At 35.4% G+C, this 22,668-nt stretch overlaps 1 protein-coding gene across 1 annotated transcript in view; it reads right to left on the minus strand.

The window, feature by feature from the left end:
• The window catches only part of ATP8A2 (ATPase phospholipid transporting 8A2), a gene marked incomplete at its 5' end in the record, with an annotated part of 398,725 nt that overhangs the window by 115,743 nt on the left and 260,314 nt on the right, over positions 1 to 22,668 (minus strand). Inside the window, 4 exons of the mRNA XM_058185167.1 lie at positions 5,635 to 5,742; positions 12,825 to 12,881; positions 14,950 to 15,011; positions 20,050 to 20,128. Of these exons, the coding sequence (XP_058041150.1) occupies positions 5,635 to 5,742; positions 12,825 to 12,881; positions 14,950 to 15,011; positions 20,050 to 20,128 (306 nt within the window). The remainder of the gene's footprint in view (positions 1 to 5,634; positions 5,743 to 12,824; positions 12,882 to 14,949; positions 15,012 to 20,049; positions 20,129 to 22,668) is intronic.

Raw genomic sequence — 22,668 nt, forward strand, 5'->3', positions numbered from 1 at the left:
ACCTTTGGCAACTGACTCGTATTTATGAGGGTTGCAGTATCCTGGGGTCATGTGATCACCTTTTGTGACCTTTTGACAAGCAAAGTTAGTGGGGAAGCCAGATTCACTTAACAACTGGGTTACTGATTTAACAACTGCAGTGATTCACTTAACAACTGTGGCAACCAAGTGGTAAAATGGGGCAAAACTCACTTAACACCTGTTTTGCATAGGAACATACATTTAGGTCTCAATTGTGGTGATAAGTCGAGACTACCTGTATTACCAACAATGATGGGTAGGGGTGGGGAAATGGGATTTTGATCTGAATTGGGATCAGATCCTTGTTTGTTTTTTTTGTTTTTTTTTACATTTATATCCCGCCCTTCTCCGAAGACTCAGGGCGGCTTACAGTGTATAAGGCAATAGTCTCATTCTATTTGTATATTTACAAAGTCAACTTATTGCCCCCCCAACAATCTGGGTCCTCATTTTACCTACCTTATAAAGGATGGAAGACTGAGTTAACCTTGGGCCGGGCTTGAACCTGCAGTAATTGCAGTACTGTGTTCTAATAACAGGCTCCTTACAGCCTGAGCTAATCCGGCCCTGCAAAACATTTGTAGAAATGTTTTGCAATCTTGGCCACTTTAATATTGCTGGGGAATTCTGGGAGCTAAAGTTCCCATCTTAAAGTTGTCAAGGGTGGGAAACACTGCATTAAAGGTGCAAACCTTGAGGCTGGTAACCCTTGTTCACATTTTAGCATTTAGCTCACTATCCCCTTCTATTCATTTAATGTGGAGATCAGTTGAACTCTTTCTCACATCTTTCAAATACAGAAATTAAGGAATATACAGTACTGTAGTTATAATCACCAATCATGAGTCTAAGAGTTTGTTTATATCAGGGATGAGCAACCTTTAACCATCAAGCCCTTAGTCAGTAAAAATGAGTGGGCTCCTCTTATCTAGATAGACAGGATCCGATTTCTGTTGCAATTTGAGGAATCTTCTTTTAAACAATACAGTCAAAAGACAAACAGAGGTAGATGCAAGCATTTCATATTGACTCATCAGTACCTACATTACAATAACACGGTTGAAAGTCAGCCTCAAATATAAGATCTAGTAAGAGCATTAATTAAGCCTATAACGTATGCAAAAAAGCAACCAAAGCCTTACTCCCACAGGAGGCGCAGATCGACATAATAACAACCAATGAATCTTTTTTTCTTTTTTCAAATAATGATACATGCTCATACGCTATAATTCTCATTTGTTATAAAATGGAAGGAATCTGAGCAGTCAGTTTCTACTAATCAAAATTCTAGGAGACTTAAGGGTCACACACACCTAGTTTATATGTATGTTTAGGTCTATGCATTATTAAGGCCTATGGATTTCTTTTGAGCAGCATTACATTCTATAAACATGCAACAACTTCTCCTTTGAGACAAAGTTCACACCTGTCAACTTCATGTCCCTGTCATTTTACTGGTAATAATATAGAAGCGCGCTCTCTCTCTATTTGTGTCTCTGTGTGCGCACGAGCGTGAGATCAAAGAGTATTAAGTAACATGCTTGAAGCAGAAAACATTTTGTAGAATATTCACACAGAAACTAAATGCTTCTGTGTAATTTCTTTATACAGAGATCTGAATGTTATGCTGGAGCAGATGTTTAACCACAAGTGTGACACAATCATATATATTTTTCTTGTAGCTACAACAAAATTAGGACTGAGCTCAAATTACTTGAAGTCTTCCACAACTGTTTCAGCCATTGTTAAAAAAACCCTTGCTTGCTTCAGACAATTTTAATGTAGCTGAAGAAATATTGGCCTATTCAATTATGCCATTCAGATAGTCCTGAATGACATTATTACGTAAGGAAATCTCATTGGCTAATTAATAATATATTGTTCAGTGTGTGATATTATTTAATTGGAACTATTCTCGCTATTCCAGTTATAATTCAGATCTACAAAATTAAATAACTTGCTTAGTTTTTAATTGTAACTGAACATGTCCTGATTTGTATGTACACTGAGAGCATATGCACCAAGACAAATTCCTTGTGTGTCCAATCACACTTGGCCAATAAAAAATTCTATTCTATTCTATTCTAAAAAATTCTATTTGATTCTGTTCAGGAATAAGACTAGTATGCAAAAACAAAGGAATCAGTTTCTGGTTAATTGAGAACACAAAGATATATTATTTAATTCGTTAGGTATAAAAACAAGTAGAGCTAACTAATAGCTTAAATGGCATACCTAGTTGTCAGAAATAAGTCCAGTAAAGTATGGAATGAATGACGTATAACTAATGACAATAAAATATAGGTGGACTTAAAACTTAAATATATTCAGAATACAGCATATTAGTCAATACATTTGAGCTTATCACACAGGATTGTAAAAAAGGCATTTAATTGCTTTGCATGATGCTTATAATCAATTTCAACCTAATTTATGGAAATCTGAATTAGAATCATGATGCCAAGAATATATTGAGGATGCTGTGGAATAATATCTAAGGACTTAGTTGTTTCTCTGCCAGTCACAGGGATCCTGGCAAATCCTGTTTTGTCAGCTGTCATTCTTTCTTCTCACCCTAGAAATCTGTCCATGCCAATTGTTTAAAACCCAATTATCCCCTATCTTAAACCAGAACACAAATGTAATATTTATTAGATCATTACCAGCTTTGACAGAAAATGGTGAGTACAGTTCCCTTGTTTAAAAGAAATTATTAGTAACTTCAGAACTAATAAATAACATTTAAACTGTCCCTTTTTTGGGGGTTGGTTATTATTCTGCTTCTTTTCGAAAGGAGAGAGATATTATTATTTTATTTTGTAAAAATAAAATTGTTATCTTTCTTGGTTTTATCTTTCTTTCTTTTCTTCTTAGGAGCAATATTCAGTTTTCACTGCTGATTGATTTCAAACTCTATCCCTTTTCTGATCAGAATATTTGCATAAGACATATAGGGAGCAAGCAATTAATGAAGAAGAAGCTGCTTTATATAGAGATTGACAACTGCCCCTACTAAGTTATTACACCCTACTCTCACCAGCCATGGTTCTTTGCATTTTTGATCAGCGGCTTAACTCTAACTTTGGAAGACAAACCATGTGCTGTATTAACAAGCTTTTGACTGTGAATGAATGGTCCGTGCATTCATTCATAATAGATGTCCTCTATTACACTCACCCATCTTCTCAGCTGCACAGATGCACTGCACCGTTGAGCACTAATGAATCCATGGACCATCTCCCTTTTTTTCCCCCTCTCCAAAGTGAATGTAGAATTATTCTTGCCCTTCATGCATGCCTCCCCAACATTTTCATCCCATGTTTGCATACATGTACAGCAAAAATAGGCTAATAGCAGCTGCTCATATGCTGAGTAATTCTTACACCTGAAAGGCATTATGGAAAGGAAAGTGAAGCTTGGATCTAACTCCAAAGAAAAAGCAAATGTCCCTATGATGGACAATTGTAGAAATGGGATTGGAATGAAATGAATTTAGGAAGAAGGCTGGGGATTTCACAATATAATTCAGACATCTCCAAAGTGAAATGCTACGCTCTTGTCCACTGCTATAAGTTGCTTAATTTATGTGATGGTGTTACGCTCTGCTGCTAACATATTTGTCCCTGCACTATCTGGGTTGGTAAGGAAAGACCAGGAACACAGATTTGGAACTTTTATTCTCTCTGAGAAATATTTATAAAACTGGGAAAGGAGATTGGGGCTAATGTGCTCTCTAGAAACTCCTTTGGAGCTTGGATTTCATTTTGAAATCTTTTATGTTATTCATAAAACCATACAAATGGGGCAAACATACATGTTGCAAACTTTATTTCATCTACTAACAGAGAGCACAATTATTTTATCACAATGGGCACAGATTGATTTTATTTTCTTATGTCCTCTTTTTTAAAAATCTTTTTTTGAAAAAAATCTCCTATTTTTCTTGTTCCCATTGGGCACTTGAGTGGTTTTGACAGGATCATTAATTCGCCCTATTCTCCGAAGACTGACATCATGACACTGAAGGGAAAAATTTCACCACCTGGAACTGAATAGATATTGAAAGAGCAAATCTAAAATCCCACCAACATTTTAAGAGTTAACTATAAGTGACATGCAGAGCTCCCCTTCTGGTTAAAATCCCCAATAATTTATTTTGCAGGTATATTTCCTTTCATTTCCACAAGTCCAAGAAAAAGGATACTCAAAAATCCTGAGGAGATATATAATATGCCTTGCAAAAACTTTTGGTTTACAATTGGTGTTTTGTAAAAGAAACCACCAACTAGGATACCTTCTAAGGAGAGTATTAATGTACAATCAAATTTGGGTCACAAATGCATGCCAATGACTAGAAGCGGATGATCTGTCAAGATCTATCGTGCTCAGATTTCTCTTTTTCTAGCTTTAGATTTCTTCCATCCCATTACACATCATTTGGTAGTTTGTATGTAAAATGTCAGCATAATACTTTGCACATCTAAGTCTCATTAACAGCACATTCTGAAATTAAGCCTTCCCACTTAGAAAATCATTTTTTTTTGTTCTATCCAAATGTAGGCAGTTTTAATTCAGCTTTAATTCACTTTTAATTCAACATTCCCAGAGTGGGCAATTCTGTTCCAAAGATTCCCATATGGTCTTTGAGCATCATTTTGCTGTGTACTCTGGCATTCCAGAGAACATACAAGGGTTTAAAAAGAAAACTCTTAGTTAGCCTAAAAGAAAGAAAGATACAATCCTTGCCCCAAGAAATCATGGCAAAATCCCAGTTCAATCTATTCTTCACTCCATCAACTTCAGCCTTTTCCACCATTGTTGAATGCAACTTCCTATCCACCAAAATATTCCTCACTGGAATTAAGGAAAACTAATTTAATAATTTACATATTGTGCTCATCTCATTTGCTAAAATATCCTGATTTTTGTGACTAATTAACATGTTTGCTCAAACACTTCTCTTTTTGGCAAGGTCTATGGTTTATAACTGTTTTCCAACTCTGACTTGTTACAAGATGAACCAGCTAGAGTTACTAGCTTCCTAAATAATCAGTGAATAAACTTCTATGGTTTATTTAGCCAGTACCCAGGGAGAAATAATTGAGTTCATTCATATGCAGGCACAATCAATGATTAATATTTCTTTGACTGAGTAAGCTTTGTGGCAACTTTACTAAATATATTATGTGAAATGTGGCTTTCTATCACTTATTGGCTGGAATCACACGACACACTACACCACATGAAAGCGAGAAACTTAGTAGCCTGTGGTTGACGGTGTTATAGAAACCAAGCCATCACGTTAAACCATAATATGTGTTTATATTCACCACTATTAAGTTTCTTATGAGAGCTCATAGAAAAGCTGCATTCCCCCAACATTTAAATGGAAATAAACGTTGATTTGGATTACAGTCCCAGTGTTTACATTTTATACAATTATCTATTTAAAAAAAGGCAACTTTTCCATTCTTGAGAATGTTTTAAACAAAATGAAAGTAAGTTTTCAGTAGATTTTTTTTCTTAAAATCAACCAATCCATGGGTTTATTTAAGATAGTTTGGGATGACCAAAACTCCTTGATCTTTTGATCTTTCACAGCAAATGACTCACCTGTCCAAGCATGTCTGGTGCTATAGGAATGACAGGCCAGATAGTAGAGTAGACACCAAAGAAGACGAGCCAAAGCAGCATGCTTCCCCAGACAGCCAAGTGACTGAACTGTAGGAGAAAAGAAACACACCATCAAGATTACACAGGTCTTTCTTCTCCCTTGCCAGCCTCATTTAGCCCCTCAGCTATTATTTTACTTTGAGTCCTTTTTCCCCCCACCAAAGGTTTGGCCAACCTCACTCAAGATCGACACTCGATTTTATGCCAGCAGAAAGATTGGTGAAACCTCTGAGAAAGTTGAAACTTTGTGTTCTCTTGGCTAGCATGTTGCTTGCTGCTGTCAGCCCCTCAGACTAAAAAACTATTCTTAGTATGCATTCACATGTGAAATTCTCCATGATGTTTCAAATGCACTAAATCAAAAGAGAATTTTTTTTTGGTCCTAACAGTGCTTATAATATTTTTAAAAATCCTCTAGATTCTCCAGAAATGTGAAATGTCTGGTCAGTCAGAACTTAATTCTAGGAAAATGAATGTAACACTGCAGCCTTTTCATGATTAACAGGCTTTCTACAAGGCATCTACCTGAAACATCTATTCTTTTATATTAAAAGGCATATTGTTTCTATGAACTTAGTTTAAATAGCCACCTAGATATCACTGTTCCTCACATTCATTTGAGGGAAGAATCTTTTGTAAATGTCAAATATACTTGACATGAGTATTTGAAATGGGAGTGGGCAACACTGTACGTATATGTGCTTATGTGTATCTGAAGAGTTATATATTAGTTTATGATTATCACATCTTGATGAATGGAGAGAAAGCCAATGTGAGTGTGGCCACTCCACTTCCTTACATGCCCCCTCTTGTTCTAGCATCACTTTCAGGCATCCTGCCTTTCTCCTAATCTAGGAAGGAAAAAATGCATTTGGTAGAAGATTGGAGAAAGATTGTTTGTTTAAATTCTGTGATAAGAAAGAAAGAAAGAAATAGCTGTAAACAAGCTGTATATCCTTGGTTGTTTGTTTAGGCTTATATATAATTCTAAACCATGAAGCCACTGTCTGGCTTGCAAGACCCTTGCCAGGAACAGGATTTAAAATAATACATCAAAAGAAGAAAAAAAGAGAAGGAAAGCAAATAAACACATATCACGCTTCAAATTGGGACGCTTCAAATTGGGGCGAGTATTGCAAGCAACAACTGGTCAGTCCTAGAGGAAATCAACCCTGACTGCTCTTTAGAAGGCCAGATCCTGAAGATGAAACTCAAATATTTTGGCCACCTAATGAGAAGGAAGGACTCATTGGAGAAGAGCCTAATGCTGGGAAAGATTGAGGGCAAAAGAAGAACGGGATGACAGAGAATGAGGTGGCTGGATGGAGTCACTGAAGCAGTAGGCATGAGCTTAAATGGACTCCAGAGGATAGTAGAGGACAGGAAGGTCTGGAGGAACATTGTCCATGGGGTCGCGATGGTCGGACACGACTTTGCAACTAACAACAATTGCAAATAACAGTGGAGTCCTGGCACTGAGGCAACATAAAAACCACTGCTGATTGCATATCATCATCATCATCATCATCATCATCATCATCATCATGTGTTTGCAATCCATCTTTATGCCAAAATTACTTTATGGCTGAATAAGGTAATTTCAGCTCAGGAAATGTCAATAGTGAATTGTGAGAAATGTCAAGGTTTCATACCAGAAAGGACAAGAACTGATTGGCTGATAATTCTTTGTGAGTTTTAGACATAAAAATATACTAGCATGTCTGTACTCATAATTTCTTCAATGCAAATTAGATCTCCAAAGAGTCAAAAATGCCTGGATCAATCTTGGGAGTATTTTAAAATGGAAGGATGTGAGACAGACTAATGTTGTGGGAGACCTCCAAAGCTTGCCAAGATTCCTTAGAACTGTTGGGATACTGCTGTGCTCCACTACAGACAGAATTATAGTTGTGGTTCCACATAGCACTTAATGTAGCATTGTATTTTACCTCAAATCCATTATATGAATTGAAGGAAGTTAATTTATGTAGTGAAGAAAATGTGCTTGTTCAATACAAAGACAACTCCTGAGAAGCAGCAGAAATGAAACAAGAAAATGAGGAAAATGAAAGAATATGAATATGAGAACTAAAACTCAGGACAGACTAAATGTAAAGACTAGCAGGGACTATACTGCAGGTTAGAGAAACAGTACGAAAATTAAGAAATGATAAATATAAAAAGCTGTTGATTTCTAGATAGGTAGAAAATTATTGTAAAATAACAAATCAAAATAAAATAGCGGAATATATTTGAGACTGTCTCTTTCTGTCCCTTAAGTGATTATGGCAAAAAAAAAGTGTTTCATGTATTATGATTGCTAATTAATTTCATAATAAATTAGCTTTACTTTATAGGGATTTTTTGCCGTTTCTTATAATTCCTGTAAACCACCAGAGAATATCACCAATATCTTGAATACACAAAGCAAATTAATTCCTAAACATGTTTTTGAATTTTAAATCTTTTCGTGCAATCTTCCCTTCAAACTAAATCTAACAATAGAAAAACCCTAACACATAAACAAAGCTCATCATTAAACAAATGACATTTTCACAGGCAACTTTTAATTCTGCACATTCTGACAATGCAATTCAGGGGCTGAAAATTTAGGGCTCTACCATGTTCCATGGTAGTTGACATGCTGATAGAAACTTTTGGGAAATGTAGTCCAATACCTATGAACAGTTCCAGATTAGCAATTATATTTGTGTGAAGATCTTTTGTTTTTCAATACTGATCACACCATAGTATAAAGTGTGGCTCAATTAGCCATGCAGCTGGAATGCTGGCATGGATACTTGTGAGTAAATTGTGAGTGGGAGAGAATGAATGAAGGGCTGAATGAGCCAACTCCTCTCAAGTTTCTGGGAAAAATCGGGAGCTGTGCTGAGTTTTGAGGAAATGGGGATGAAAAGCATTTCTGCTTAGCTACAGCTGCTTTTCCCAAATACAGGCAGCAATCCCAGTTTTACTTCCCAGTGGTGGCTTGCTCTCAGTTCTGTCCAGTTCCATAGAACCGGTAGTAAAACTGGCAGGAGGCTCCGCCCACCCGCCAGGTCCTCATGGGTGATCTGCACATGCACAGAAACTTCTGCGCTCCCACTGTGAACCGGTAGTAAAGGTAAGTGGAACCCACCCATTATTTCCTCACAATATGAACCAATGATGATGATAAGCTTCCAGAATATTAAGCTAAGGCCTAATTAATTGATGTTTTGCCAGGAATTGTGGGAAGCCATCTTCAGAGTTGAACCTGGTCTATTCTGTAGCACATTTCTTGGCAACTCACAAGCAACTGAGCAGGAACTAATGAGCTCTTATGTTTCTTAACAGAACTAATCTCTAATTGGAGCAGATCATTGCAATTCTTGAATCTAATTTCTGATTGGTTGTTCATCCAAATAAATTTCTAATTGGTATGATTTGAAGAAGTTCCAAAGGAGCTAATTTTTTATTGGTCTCTCTTTGAAAGACATTGTTGATTATTATTTTTCAGATTTTTGAGATTCAAGATTGAATCTCATTCAAGATTGATACTTGATTTTATGCCAGCAACAAGATTGGTGAAAAGAAAAGAAAAGAAAATGTTGAAACTGTTTTTTCTCTTGGTCAGCATGTTGCTCTTTGCTGTCACCTCCTCAAACTTAAAACATATGCTTTTAAATATTCCATATAGTGCTTGTTAATTCAAAAAATTAATTGTTAGGGTTAATTAACCTGGAAGCTCAAAATCACTGAGTTTACAAATATACTTTAAGATTTCATTTACATATTATTCTTCTTATATTGTTATTATTGTATATAATGTATATACAAAATATGTTAATATATTTATGAATATGAAGCAAAAACAGTAGTGTGATTATCATACTTCTTCTTCAATCATTTTATACTTCCAGCATATTAAAGTGAACAACCTTTTTTTTAAAAAAAATGAAGTAGTAATTAGTTGTGAAAAAATATGTCACTTAATTAATTTCACCATAGGATCAGCTGTCTTACTTGAGCTTCACTTCACTTTAAAGAGCTGAAAAGGTTATAATTGCAATGATTTGGCACAAAGATACTTTTGATCACTACTAACTGCATCTGGTTGCTGTACATAGCAGTTGTTAAAAACGAACAGTTGCTGTAAAAACAATTGAATTCAACCTCAATTAATTTAAATAATAAAAAAGATGGAAATCCTAATATGGCTGAAACTTGCTCCAAAAATTTTCACTGCACTTATATCAAAATTCTTTTCCTCATCCAACAATTCTTCCACTGCTGAGTCAAATATATTTCAAATATCAATCAGCAAACTATTATTTGTCAAGGATTGATGCTATTTTAGAAAACAGCACTGCCCAGGATAAACTGTTTTTTTTTAATTAAAATGTAAAGCAGTATATAAGTCTAAATGCTAAGTGCTTACAATTGACAAAAAAAATGATAGTAATTTGCACATTCAACAGCATCTTTACCTGCATTCAAATTTAGCATTGTAGAACTCTCATTAAAAGCAGGAAAAACATAATTTAAAAATTATTATAAACTTTGAGTCATAAAGGTAAAGGTTCCCCCACATATGCGTGCTAGTCATTTCTGGCTCTAGGAGGCGGTGCTAATCTCTGTTTCTAAGCTGAAGAGCCAGCGCTGTCCAAAGATGTCTCCGTGGTCATGTGGCTGGCATGACTAAATGCTGAAGATGCACGGAACGCTGTTACCTTCCCACCAAAGGTGGTCCCTATTTTTTGAACTGCTTTGTTGGCAGAAGCTGGGAGAAGTAACGGGAGCTCACTCTGCTCAGTGGTGCTAGATATTTGAACCGCTGAACTGCCGACCTTCTGATTGACAAGCTCAGTTTCTTAGCTACTGAACCCACCAAGTCCCTTTGAGTGATATAAGAAGAAAAAAAGTAAAAATAAAAGTATGCTACATGTTCATGTGTGATTTTCAGAAAATCTAGATTATTTTTAAAATATTAATTTCTCCTTCCATAAATTTTTAAATTAAGTTATAAAATATAAAAGCAAAATAATAATGTTTTATTCATTCATATTCCTTTTACATTTTACAGAATATTAAGCTATTGGCACTGTTTCCATCAAGAGATCAGTAATTTACCATGACCTTCTATTTCGGTCTCAATATCTTCCTTTAATAAGATGCACTGAGTATTCCATATTAAGTTCAAATTACAGATTAATTGAAGCAACTGTATTGTATTGTATTGAAGTGGGGCTAATCTTCCTTATGTTTTTAAATGTTCATAAATATTATTTTCCAAATATTTTTATTTCAATTTTTTAAATTATTTTTCCATGATACTTCTTTCCATTACTATCATGAATACCATATATGCTTTAAATGATTCCCGAAACATAGCATATTCACAAAATATCTATTTATAGCAGAAAACATTTCAAAATCCGGTTTCATCTATCTTATAAAAAAATGTAATGATACATGTAAATATTGTGAAAAATAAAACAACTTCTAGCTGTAATAATTAATAAAATTGAAATGTGTCCCAATATTGCAATAAGATGTATATTCATATAATTCAATCAACTGTAGATTTAGATGAAGATTGAAAGTTTGGGAATGAGATGGAGATGAAAAAGGTATGTATGCTTTCAGTAAAGGATTTAAGTTTGCACATACTGTAAGTACTGAATTCAGCTCCAGCATATTAACTTGTGATCTTTTATTTTTGTTTTTGTCAGTGATCTGTTTTCCATCCATAGAAATGGTGAGCATACTCTGTCTCCCAAACAGTAGAATATTAAAATCAGTAGAACAATCTTTTGTGGAAATAGTTTGACAAGCAAACTACAATAAAACAAGACAGTAAACATCTCAACTTGATCCCAAGTGCAGATAAGCAACAGAGAGGACCTAGACTCTAAATGCTAAAAAGAACAGTTTAAAGAACTAGATGTATTTAGCCTAAAAAGGGGAGACTAAAGAGAGACCTGATAGTGGTCTTCCAATATCTGAAGGGCAGAAGGTATAGAGCAGGTGTGTCAAACTCGTGTTGTCATGGCATCATCACATGACATATCAATGACTTCCCCCCTTTGGTAAACTGGGCATGGGCGTGGCCAGCACATGACGCATCTGACCCATGGGCCACGAGTTTAAGATCCCTGGTATAGAGTTATTCTCCAGAGCAATGATAATAGGACAAGAACCAATGGGTGGAAATTTAACAGAGAGAAATGTAAACTTGAAATGAATTTTTTGAGAACTTTCAAGCAATGGAATAACTTGCTTCCTGGAATTTTGTGTGCTATGTCACTGGATGTCTTCAAAAAAACTGGACAGCAATTTGTCGGGGTTGGCCTGAGAATTTCTGCCTTGGGCAGAGAGTTCAACCAAAAGATATGCAAGGTCTCTTCCAACCCTGTGATTTTATAATTCTATAAATTATGAAAGCAAGTTCTTTAAAAAGGAAACTTTTATAACAGTTGTTATTCTGGCATGTTTTTTCCTAGTCTTCCCAGACTCGGTACCTCATAAGTCCAACAATCCTAACCTTGTCAACTCCAGACAGTATTGCCAGCGGTTATCCTAGCTGGGACTGATGGAATTGCAGTTGAAAGGATTTTTAAAGAGACACAGTCATGGATAATTGAACAAGGGGGGAAGATTCTATTTCCCAGCTATAAATATACTAACCATTTTTCAGTTTCTGCCATAATCTAGGATTCCAGAGTTTTGGGTCTTTGGTAAGATAAATACATTGCATGTGGGGAGGGGGGAAGTTATCATGCATGAGCTGGAGGCCTCTTCTTCCATTTACTTTCCAAGGAAGACCATTTTCAGACCATTTGTGATTTCTGTGATCTATATCTTTCCCATTTTAATTGCCAAATACAAACGATGGAAAGGGTTATTAATACTCATGTTGTTTTTACTGAATCGTAGCTATCTGTGAAATTCTTCAAATGCCTATGAGCCCCCAGGGACTGTCCACATCCCTATCTAAAGGCTACATCTTTATCCTCACATGTTATTTTAAGTGTGAATTCTGAAAGTGAATTGGTGATCTTTTTTCCTTCTAGATAAAATTGCAATTCAATTTTAGACAGCAAAAACGAATTTGAAATTCCTACTACTGACTTAATATTCATACTCACCTTTGTCCATGCTGTGGTTTCTAAGCCAGCTTTCAAACAGACTGTTACCACAACATACTGCAGTTAAAAAAAGTAGAAGACAAATTTGAATTTCAATATGTATTTCTCATTCACAGTTGTTCTCTTGTTTTTCTTTGAGTAAAGGGCAGTGGTGGGTTGCTCGTGGTTCTGTCCGGTTCTAAAGAACCGATAGTAAAACCGGCGGGAGGCTCCACCCACCCACCCCAACGTCATCAAGGGGACTCTGTGCATGCACAGAAGTGCGTACATGTGTGCCCTCCCATTGCGAACCAGTAGTAAAAGTAAGTAGAACCCACCCCTGGTAAAGGGTATACGACATTGCAAACGCATGGTCTAAACATTAGAAATTAAATGTCATTTTTTGCTAAATGAAATATTTAGCACATTTCAGAATTACAGAACTTCAGAAATGATAGGAGGAGATGCACATACACTCATATTCCCATGCCTCTATTCTTACTGTAGGATTTACTAGCTAGCTATTATACAGCAGAACTACATGCTTAATATACTTTATGATAGACCTAGTAGAATCAGAATAAATTATTTCTATATATTCCTGGATTTTTATAGCCATATGACATGGCATGTGGATGGTTTCTACTAGGACGCGTGGAAATTCCAGGATTTGATATATTGGAACTATGATAAGAACCAGAATAATTCATCCAATTATGAATCAGAAATATCTGAATATAAATTCTCATATATTCCCAACAGACCTAAACCCAAATCTCTTCCTTAATGCCCCCAGTCAATTACCTTCCAACAAGTTGCCATAACTTCTTTGGGCAAAATTCCTTATCTTTTAATAGCTGCCCAGTTTGAGAAATTCAACACACACAACTTTCTATGGCGTAATAATGGCAATCCTAAGTACATTCTACACAATTTATTTACTTATTTATTATGCCCAACCATAGGAAATTGTCAGATCAAATCGCCCCCCTGTAAGGCATAGGCCCCACGTTGGGAAACCTTGTTTTAGAGGGTCATTGAATTTATATTGATTTATATTTATATTGGTTGTTTCCTGATTGCTTATTTGTACCCTATGGCTATCATTAAGTGTTGTAAGTGTTGTACCTTGATGAAGGTATCTTTTCTTTTATGTACACTGAGAGCATGTGCACCGAGACAAGTTCCTTGGTGTCCAATCACCCTTGGCCAATAAAAAAAAAATTCTAAAAAAAGGAAATTGTCAGATCTTGCCCAAGAATGGCATAGGACAATTCAGTTCTCTATTTGCTAATGCCAAATAGACAGAATCTTGCCAGAATAAACATATACAAGTAGTCCTTGACTTTCGATCACAACTGAGCCCAAAATTTACTTGCAATTTAATCGCTAAGTGAGAAATTTGTTAAGTGAGTTTTGCCCCATTTTATGACTTTTCTTGCCACATTTGTTAAGTGAAGTGCAGCAGTTGTTAAATTAGTAACACTGTTGTAAAGTGAATTTGGCTTTCCCATTGGTTTTGCTTGTCAGAAGGTCACAAAAGGTAATCACATGTCCTGGGACACTGCAACTGTCATAGTTGTTAAGTATTGTTATTGTTAAGTATCTGAATGTAAATCACATGACCATGGGGATGCTGAAAGGGTCATAAGTGTGAAAAATAGTCAGAAGTCACTTTTTTCAGTGTCACTGTAACTTCGAACGGTCAGTAAATGAACTGCTGTAAGTCTAGGACTACCTGTATTATTCTCACCCTAACAGATGTACCCTGGGAGATTCTAGGGAGTGGTTATCCTAAATCTCTGATCCAGCTCTGGGTTGTGTTGTCTCCTGTTTCACACACATGCACCTTTTTGGAATCTGCTCCCTCCTTCCTAGGAAATTGCTACTTCAATTTCAATTTGAATTTTCAAATTCAATTTAAATTTGAAATTTGAAATTGAAATTTCAATTTCAATTTGGGGCAGGGGGTTGGACTCGATGACCTGCAGGGTCCCTTCCAACTCTGTTAATCTGTTAAAAAGGCTGCTAAGTTTTTTTTTTAATATACTTTATCCCCCTTTATAGACACATTCCATCACCAAAATACATCCATAATTGAAATCTTGCAATAGGTAATGTTTCATTTTTTTATGCATTAGCTTACCGTATAAACAATATTTCCAACAAACAGGTAGTCAACAGCGTGGCCATTTGTAAATACTGTATCTACAATAAATAATTAAAAAAATAGATACCTTGTTCAGTAAAGGATTTGTCTCATATATAGGCTATATAAAATAAGATTTGCAAATAAATGAAAAAATAACAAATACAATAAATGAAAATGCAAATACAGTACCATGTTTTCCCGAAAATAAGACCCTGTCTTATATTTTTTTGAACTCTGAAATAAGCGCTTGGCCTTATTGTCATATTAGGGGATGTCTTACTTTGGGGGAAACAGGGTATATGTAGCTACTCAAAAGTAGGTCCCATCAAGTCTAATGTAATCAAGTTAGTATAGAATACCACTTAATTTAAATTCCATGCTCAAATATCTTAAAACAAATAGGAGGCCCAGCATAAAGAACAGAGGGATGTATCATTTTTACTACATTTAATTTGCATTATAAAATGCAAAATGTCATTTTCCTGAAAATATAGAAGGTAATCAAAAGGAGACATTTAGAAAGAGTCCATAATATGTTCATTTCTTGACAAGCTTGTAGACAGTTATCCGTGGTGAAATTTGCACAACAGGTTTTTTAGAGCTTTTTAAATAAAAGCATACTGAAAATAAACAATATAACAAGTAGCTTACGCTGAATCACAAGTTAAAAATAATATACATACATCTGCAACCACATAGTTCTCTTTCAAGAATTGAAAAGACCAAAAATTTCTGCCAAGAACTAATAATCAAGGTAAAGGGTCAATGATAATAGTAATCAAACATCAGAGATGAAAACTTCTAGTTACCACATCATCTTGGTGCCTCTGTACTACATCCAGATATTCCTGTTCTGTTTATTTTTGTTTGATTTCCGTTGATTTAAAAAGAAGTTTGCATCCAAATGATACATTCAAAAAACTTTCTTGTTTAACACAAATAACAGATATCTTTAAAGTACTCAGTGACTTTAATGACTAAATGACTGATGTCCAAATCTGACATCCAATCCCTCTATAGAATTGTGTAAAAATCCTACAGTATGTCAATTAATCATATCAAAATAACAAACTTAGCAATGCTTCTGTCATCATCGTATTTACTTCTCCTGGATAAAGGAATAAGATATTCTGAAAAAAAGAAAATATGTATTGCCGCAATAGATATTCCCACATTTATTCAATTGGGTTATAATCCTGAAAAACCATCCAACCATAAAGATTAATTAATTCCAATATGGCAGCTCAAGAACTATACATCAATGTAGGCGAGAGAGAGCTAAGGATTGACTAGTCAATTGTGGCCTGAAATTGTAAGTTACATACTTGAATTGGGGAGGGCAAGGAGATGCTATATCACTAACCTAATTTGAATATTTTGCTTGATTTAAATCAGTAATGATATAACATAGAATTTTTAATTATATAACACGCAGAGCTTTAGCAGGCAAAAAAGCCTCTGCAAAGTAGAACAGAATTTTAATTGTCACAGATCTGAATTATGGATAGTTCGTTAAAATATAAAAATAAAAATAAAAACAGCATAAAAGATATTACACATTTACAGTGTAATGGTGAATTCACACATTCTTAGTTCATGGAAACTAAGTTTAGCAAAAAATTCTACATGTCTCCCTAATAGATGTTAGGTTAGATTTTGCTGATCATTCTTTATGGGCTTGACCTCATGACAGTGTCTTCATTTTATTTCTGGAATAAATATTTTCATATTTAGGTAATCCAAGTTTTAAAGTTGTGTTTTCCTCTCTCACACAAGCTTTGCCCTCTACATGATTTCTGGTAATTCATGATTTCTGGTGACTATGATAATGATGTAATCAGAGGCTGGAATGAGCCCAACATCTCTTGATGACTTTTGGCCGCAGCATATCCATCCTCTCCCTTCTGATCATTCCACACAAACTTTTGTGGCTGTTTTGGCTTGGGATGCTAACAGTTATGACACTTGGCTCTGAAGGCATAATGCCTAGGTGGTGCTGTCCAAAGCTCAAATCAGATACTACACATGCTACTTATTAAAATGTGTTATCTCTCTGGTAAAAAAAAATCCTTACAGAGAATATTAGTTTAGTTTAGTTTAGTTTAGTTTAGTTTAGTTTAGTATAGTTTGTTGTCATTGCACATGGTACAACGAAATTAAATGCCGTCTTCAGTGTACATTATAACTATAAACATAAAAACACAAGCATACATCCTTTACATTCTATATAATTGAAATTGAAAACCCAATTTTGCAGTATACAGTAGAATTCAATATGGTTATTGCCCTGGGATAGAAACTGTTTTTCAGTCTATTTGTCCTAGTTTTTATTGTCCTGTACTGTCTACCAGATGGTAATAGTTCAAAAAAAGGGTGCCCAGGATGAGAGATGGATCTTTAAGAATGTTTTGAACTTTTTTAAGGCAGCGGGAGCTATAAAGCTCTTCCAAAGAGGAGAGAGGGCAACCAATGATCCTCTGGACAATGATGTTGACCCTCTGGAGTGCTGTCCTATCTGCCACTGTGCAATTTGCAAACCGTACACAGATGCAGTAAGTTAAAATACTTTCTACGGTGCAGTGGTAGAAGGCCACCAGCAGTTTTTCATTCAGTTGTTTGGCCTTCCTTTAAAAGTACAAGGTTCTCTTTAAAACAGAAAGGCAGCAGCAGCAAAAACACCATAAAATCATTTTCTATGCTAATCTTCTTTGAATGTACAGGAGCATTGGTAGCCATCAGTTTTCATAGCAAACCTGCTTTTGATCTTCACAGCAGTGTATCAAAACAGGCATCTGGGAAGAGGGTGAAGAACAGAGTACAGCTTGCATGATCTCAGTGTTTCCTCCTGCTTTCCAATCCCCCCCCCAATTAACCTGGGATTGACACATGTCTATTACTCTCCCAAAATAAGATTAGACATATTTGTATCCAGCCCAAGTGATAGTCCACTGTTGCAGAGAATCTTCGTGCCAATAGCTAGCCACTGGGGCAATATAAAAGGTGGCATGGGATGGGTTTATCACATTGTTAACAAGTCAGTCCTGACTCCTGGTGACTGCCTGGACAAATCCCTGCAGTTTAGAAGTGGTTTGCCATTGCCTTCTTCTAAGGCTGAGAGAGTTTGATTGGCCCACTCTAGGAAAGCCACGGGAAATAATCAAGCAAATAAAAAAGCAAAAGTTAGAATATTTTGGACATGTGATGCGACACCTGGAAAAATACAGCATCCTTCACTTAATCCTCCAAGGAAAGATTGAAGGCAAACGAGGTCCAGGCAGAAGAAGAACATGATGGCTTCAAAATCTAAGGGACTGGTTTGGACAAAACTCAACAGCACTTTTTGTGTGTGTCTGTTGATAAAAATAGGATCACCAACATGACTGCCAGCATTTGATGATGGATATGACACAAGAAGAAGAAAGTCACTCTAATGTGGACTAGAACTCACCTCTGGATTTCCAGCCTAACCACTACACCAAACTGGCTGTTTTCTGCCTATTAGTATCTACAATACATGGTAAAGACAGCAAGTCAAGACTGGCATATTGCAAGAAGTCCAAATGTCTGGTTGCTCAGTACATCTGGAACAAGTTTTGTGGAACACACAATTCTTCTGTTCTTTCTTGTTTGAATGAAGAAACTGAATGCTCATTTTGCCTCTTTTCTCTTGAAAGCTGCTGAAACGTTTTATAAATGTCATACTGAGGTCAAAGCAGAGTTCAAAAAGGTGTCAGCCCTTTGAGGTAGTCCAGAAAAGAAGAATAACTATCTTTAGGGTAAGATTCCAATAAGAATCCCAATTCCAATAAGAAAATCTTGCAAGTGTGAAAATATCTTTCTCCTTCCTTAATTAAATTCTCCCTAAAATTAGGAAGGATTCCTTCTGAAATTCTCCTTTGGATTCAGGTTTCTTGATCAGAGTGCTATCTAGATTGCTGCCCTTCTTCCTGTCTTTCTCACATACCATTACATTGGGTGAGGTTTACTGAGCATTGAGGACATACTGCATTGGGGATATACTGGAAATTCCAGAGCTTGAGAACACTCGTGAAAGTATTGTGGAACAATCAATTATATTCTAATACTTATATATTGTTAGTCACATCAATGTCATTGCTTTGTTTATATATTTTACCCTGACATATAGTCCTGTGCTTCTAGTATCCCATGATTTTGCAAATGATTTCTCCTGAACCAACTTCTAACAATTGACAGAGATGGTAAAGACATATTGCAAACATGCATTTCTAAGGCTGCCAGAGTCTCTATTCATTGCAGAAATGTTTAAAGGACATACCCTTATTTTAGATGAATGACAGTTTTCATTGCAATAGTTAAAGAATTTCTTCAAATACATCTAGAAATTCTCTCATTCCTTCTGTTTAAGTAACAACAGCAATATAGCTTTTTCATGTGGAAATAGTTTATAAAAATCTTTACCAATTCCAATTCCAACTTTCTTCTGAAATGATTTTGAAGATGGCATTTTAAATTTAAATTAAGTAAGTTTTGATCTAGTATGATGATGATCACTATTATAAAACCTGGAAAACAAACAAACGTTAACTTTTTGCTTCTATCTAGTAGTTTTCTTGATTTTTGCAGCCTGGATTGAATGCCCCTAATGCAGCAGAATCAGCAGAACGTTTGAAAAACAAAGTTGGGCAGGAGCCATCTTACACACATACACAAAAAAAAAACCCCAACAACAATTCTCTTTAAATTATCAGGTCAGGTCAGTAAATATTTGGTCAAATTCCTCTTTTCATTAATCTAAACCAAATGATACAGTTAGGGAAGCTGCGTAACACCAATGCACTTGCTTCTTTTTAATGTATAAATCAATTTTAAATAAATATAGCTTCACCAATGGACATTGTGATTTATAATGGATGAGAATTGCTATCTATTAAGATGGCATGCAGAAAGGGAGGACTTGGAAGATCATTGCTGATAAATGTTAGAAAGCTGTTGGTCTGTCTGCAATGATTAATTTCCAAGGAACATGTTTTGACCCCAAATGTAAAGGTGCTGACTTAGAAAGATGGAATATTACTTAGTTAACATATGGGAAAGAACAATGCATTTATTTACCATGTTCTAGTGCTTTCAGGGGAAGCCAAAAGAGAATGACGGAGTGGATCAAGGCATTGATGCAGTGACCCCAGAACACCTAAAGGAAAAACAAACCAGAAAATCAGAAGAGCGATCCAACTCTCCAACAAGTCCCATGAAACGATTCATTAAGTCTCATCAAATGAGGGAAATAATTTTTAGTAGAAAGTGTTTTCTTTCATTGCAAAAGCTGGCGTGCTACCACACACACAGAGAGACAAAGGCAAATAAAAAAGCAAAAAGAGAAGGAAAATTCAGCAGGACTAATTCCACACAAAGACACCCCTATCTTTGTTCAGTTTTGAAAAAATTTATTTAGCAAAGCCATCTATGTTTTAGGTTTTTTAAAATGTTTTTATATGTATCAATCCAAATACTATAATGAAATATACCTTTGTGTTTCCTGGAATTGAATTTTAGGTGGAGGAAAACCATACTTCAGGTATCCATTTTCTATTCATTCTTGTGTCTGGGTGTTTGTTCATATAAATCAGCCAAGGAAACCATGAAAATTCGACGCTGAATAAATTTAGCATTAAATATGTGAATAGAGTTGTGGGCCCCCCGCGAAGTGTTAGTCATATAATTAACACAGGGAACTCTAGGCAGTTCCCAGAATGCTCCTGAAAATCTAAATTCATTTTAGTAGCATCAGTTTAGAGCTTGGGAACCTTTTTGGACTAGAAATCATCCTTTTTTAAATGATTTTTTTCTACGGGAATCAAAGACTGTAGAAAACGTTGCAGGGTTATTATATTATTAGAAGTAGGGTTGGATTTTCAACTTTCCCCTGACATATTCAAATATTTTACTCATTCATGAACTTTTTGTGTGAGCTGATAATTATAGGATGGGCATTTTTCCTTTTCCCATTCTACACCAGGAGGGCAGTGTTTGGAGAGAGGGCTTCTTAATATAATACTGTAAAAATAGCAGAAAACATTTGTCCATCTCCATTCTCTCTCTTCTGTGTTACATTTAATTCTTTTATTTATCCCTTTGGACAACCATTCCTTCTCAGAAACTGCCATATGCTTTATAATTCAAGCAAATGTTTCCTCGAAATCTAGGGAGAGAAACAACTTAGTTTTTACCTTGTTGCAGTGATGAATTTTTTTCCCCTAAATTTGCTGAGGTTTGAAAGTCATTCACCACATTCGGAAATATTTTTAATCACATTGATCACTGTCATTTGATTATTATTTTTTTGAATGCATTCTATAACAAACATTGCTATGTAAAAATAAAGTGACCAAGCAACTAATTCAGATATTCAGCAAAACTCAAATTACTCTTTATATCTATAATACTAGATATAAGATACATGCAAAACAACAAAATCCAGTCCTCATAGTTTCTTATGCTATTTTTAAGTTCATTAAGATCCCACATGAAAAAAATGCAATCTTTTGAAATCTTAAACCTCCAGCACCACCTTAGACCTTTTCTGTCCTTTAAGTTCTGAACTGCTGAAGTTTTATTAGATAGAGTAGGTTAATAAAACATGAAAACTGAGAATGGAGGAAATTCTCTGAAATATGAAAAGAAAATATTAAGTGTAACTTTACCTGCGTATCTCCCTGAAACATCTTTTTAAACCTATAACCTGAAGGGAACAATAAAGTCATCTCAATATTTTTCCTTGAATCTCTGGAGAGGAAGTGGTGAAAAGGCAACAGGTAAAAGTGTGGGAACATTTCATCGCCAAATACCAAATCAGTTGGAACTTGTTGCAAAGAACACACAGTGATATTGATTAATTCATATGCAAGCATAGAGACTCTTATAAACGTATATGACTAATATTTCAATTTGGAAACCTACGCTTGACCTTTTCAACTTACAGCGGGGAAGCGGGGACTTCACCCAGTGAGAGTCATCATGCTTTGGAAGGAATTAGCAAGCAGATCTCCTGCCAATTCAACATACTAAATGAAGCAGACATTTTTTTATACCCTGTTGCAGCTGGATGCCAAAATACTGCCAATGTTGTAGACAGTCTAGTTGCCGTGGCTCAAAAGATAATGAGAACCAGCTCTTAGAAGTTAATATTCAAAGCTTAAATTATTCTAAACGCTACCATAAATTTTGTGCCTATTCCTAGGATTGAGCTGCCTTTAAGAATAAGAAAAATATAACCATGAATATATAAATTGCATTTCCTCGGTACAAGGAAGCTCAACCTATTCTTAAATGGAGGTGTCCACATGGATTTGAGTATTTCTTATTTTGGGAACCCAAACACTGACAGTGCTGACCAGGGAGTAATGTACTGGATTTCTACATGAGTTATCTGTTAACATGGTTTTGCTCAATGTAATGCTTGATGACATTCATTGTCTTTTAATATGGGTTAGTTCGTAATGTGAGATCATTTGGAATTTCCAGATAGAAATGTCAGTATAGAATGTTGCAATTGTGTTGTTTCTGACATTTGACAGCCTTTCATAGCTAATGATATGGATTTTGGATTGTTAACCTGTATCCATTAAGATTTTTAGCTGGTTTTTTTTTTTTTTGCAACTAATCCCTTCTGCAAAATGTAGATGTTTATGAAGAAGAGGCCTTTTCAGTGGGGTCTAGGATAACACATAATAG

This window comes from Ahaetulla prasina, chromosome 5, assembly GCF_028640845.1.
Source record: "Ahaetulla prasina isolate Xishuangbanna chromosome 5, ASM2864084v1, whole genome shotgun sequence".
NCBI classification, from domain to species: domain Eukaryota; kingdom Metazoa; phylum Chordata; class Lepidosauria; order Squamata; family Colubridae; genus Ahaetulla; species Ahaetulla prasina.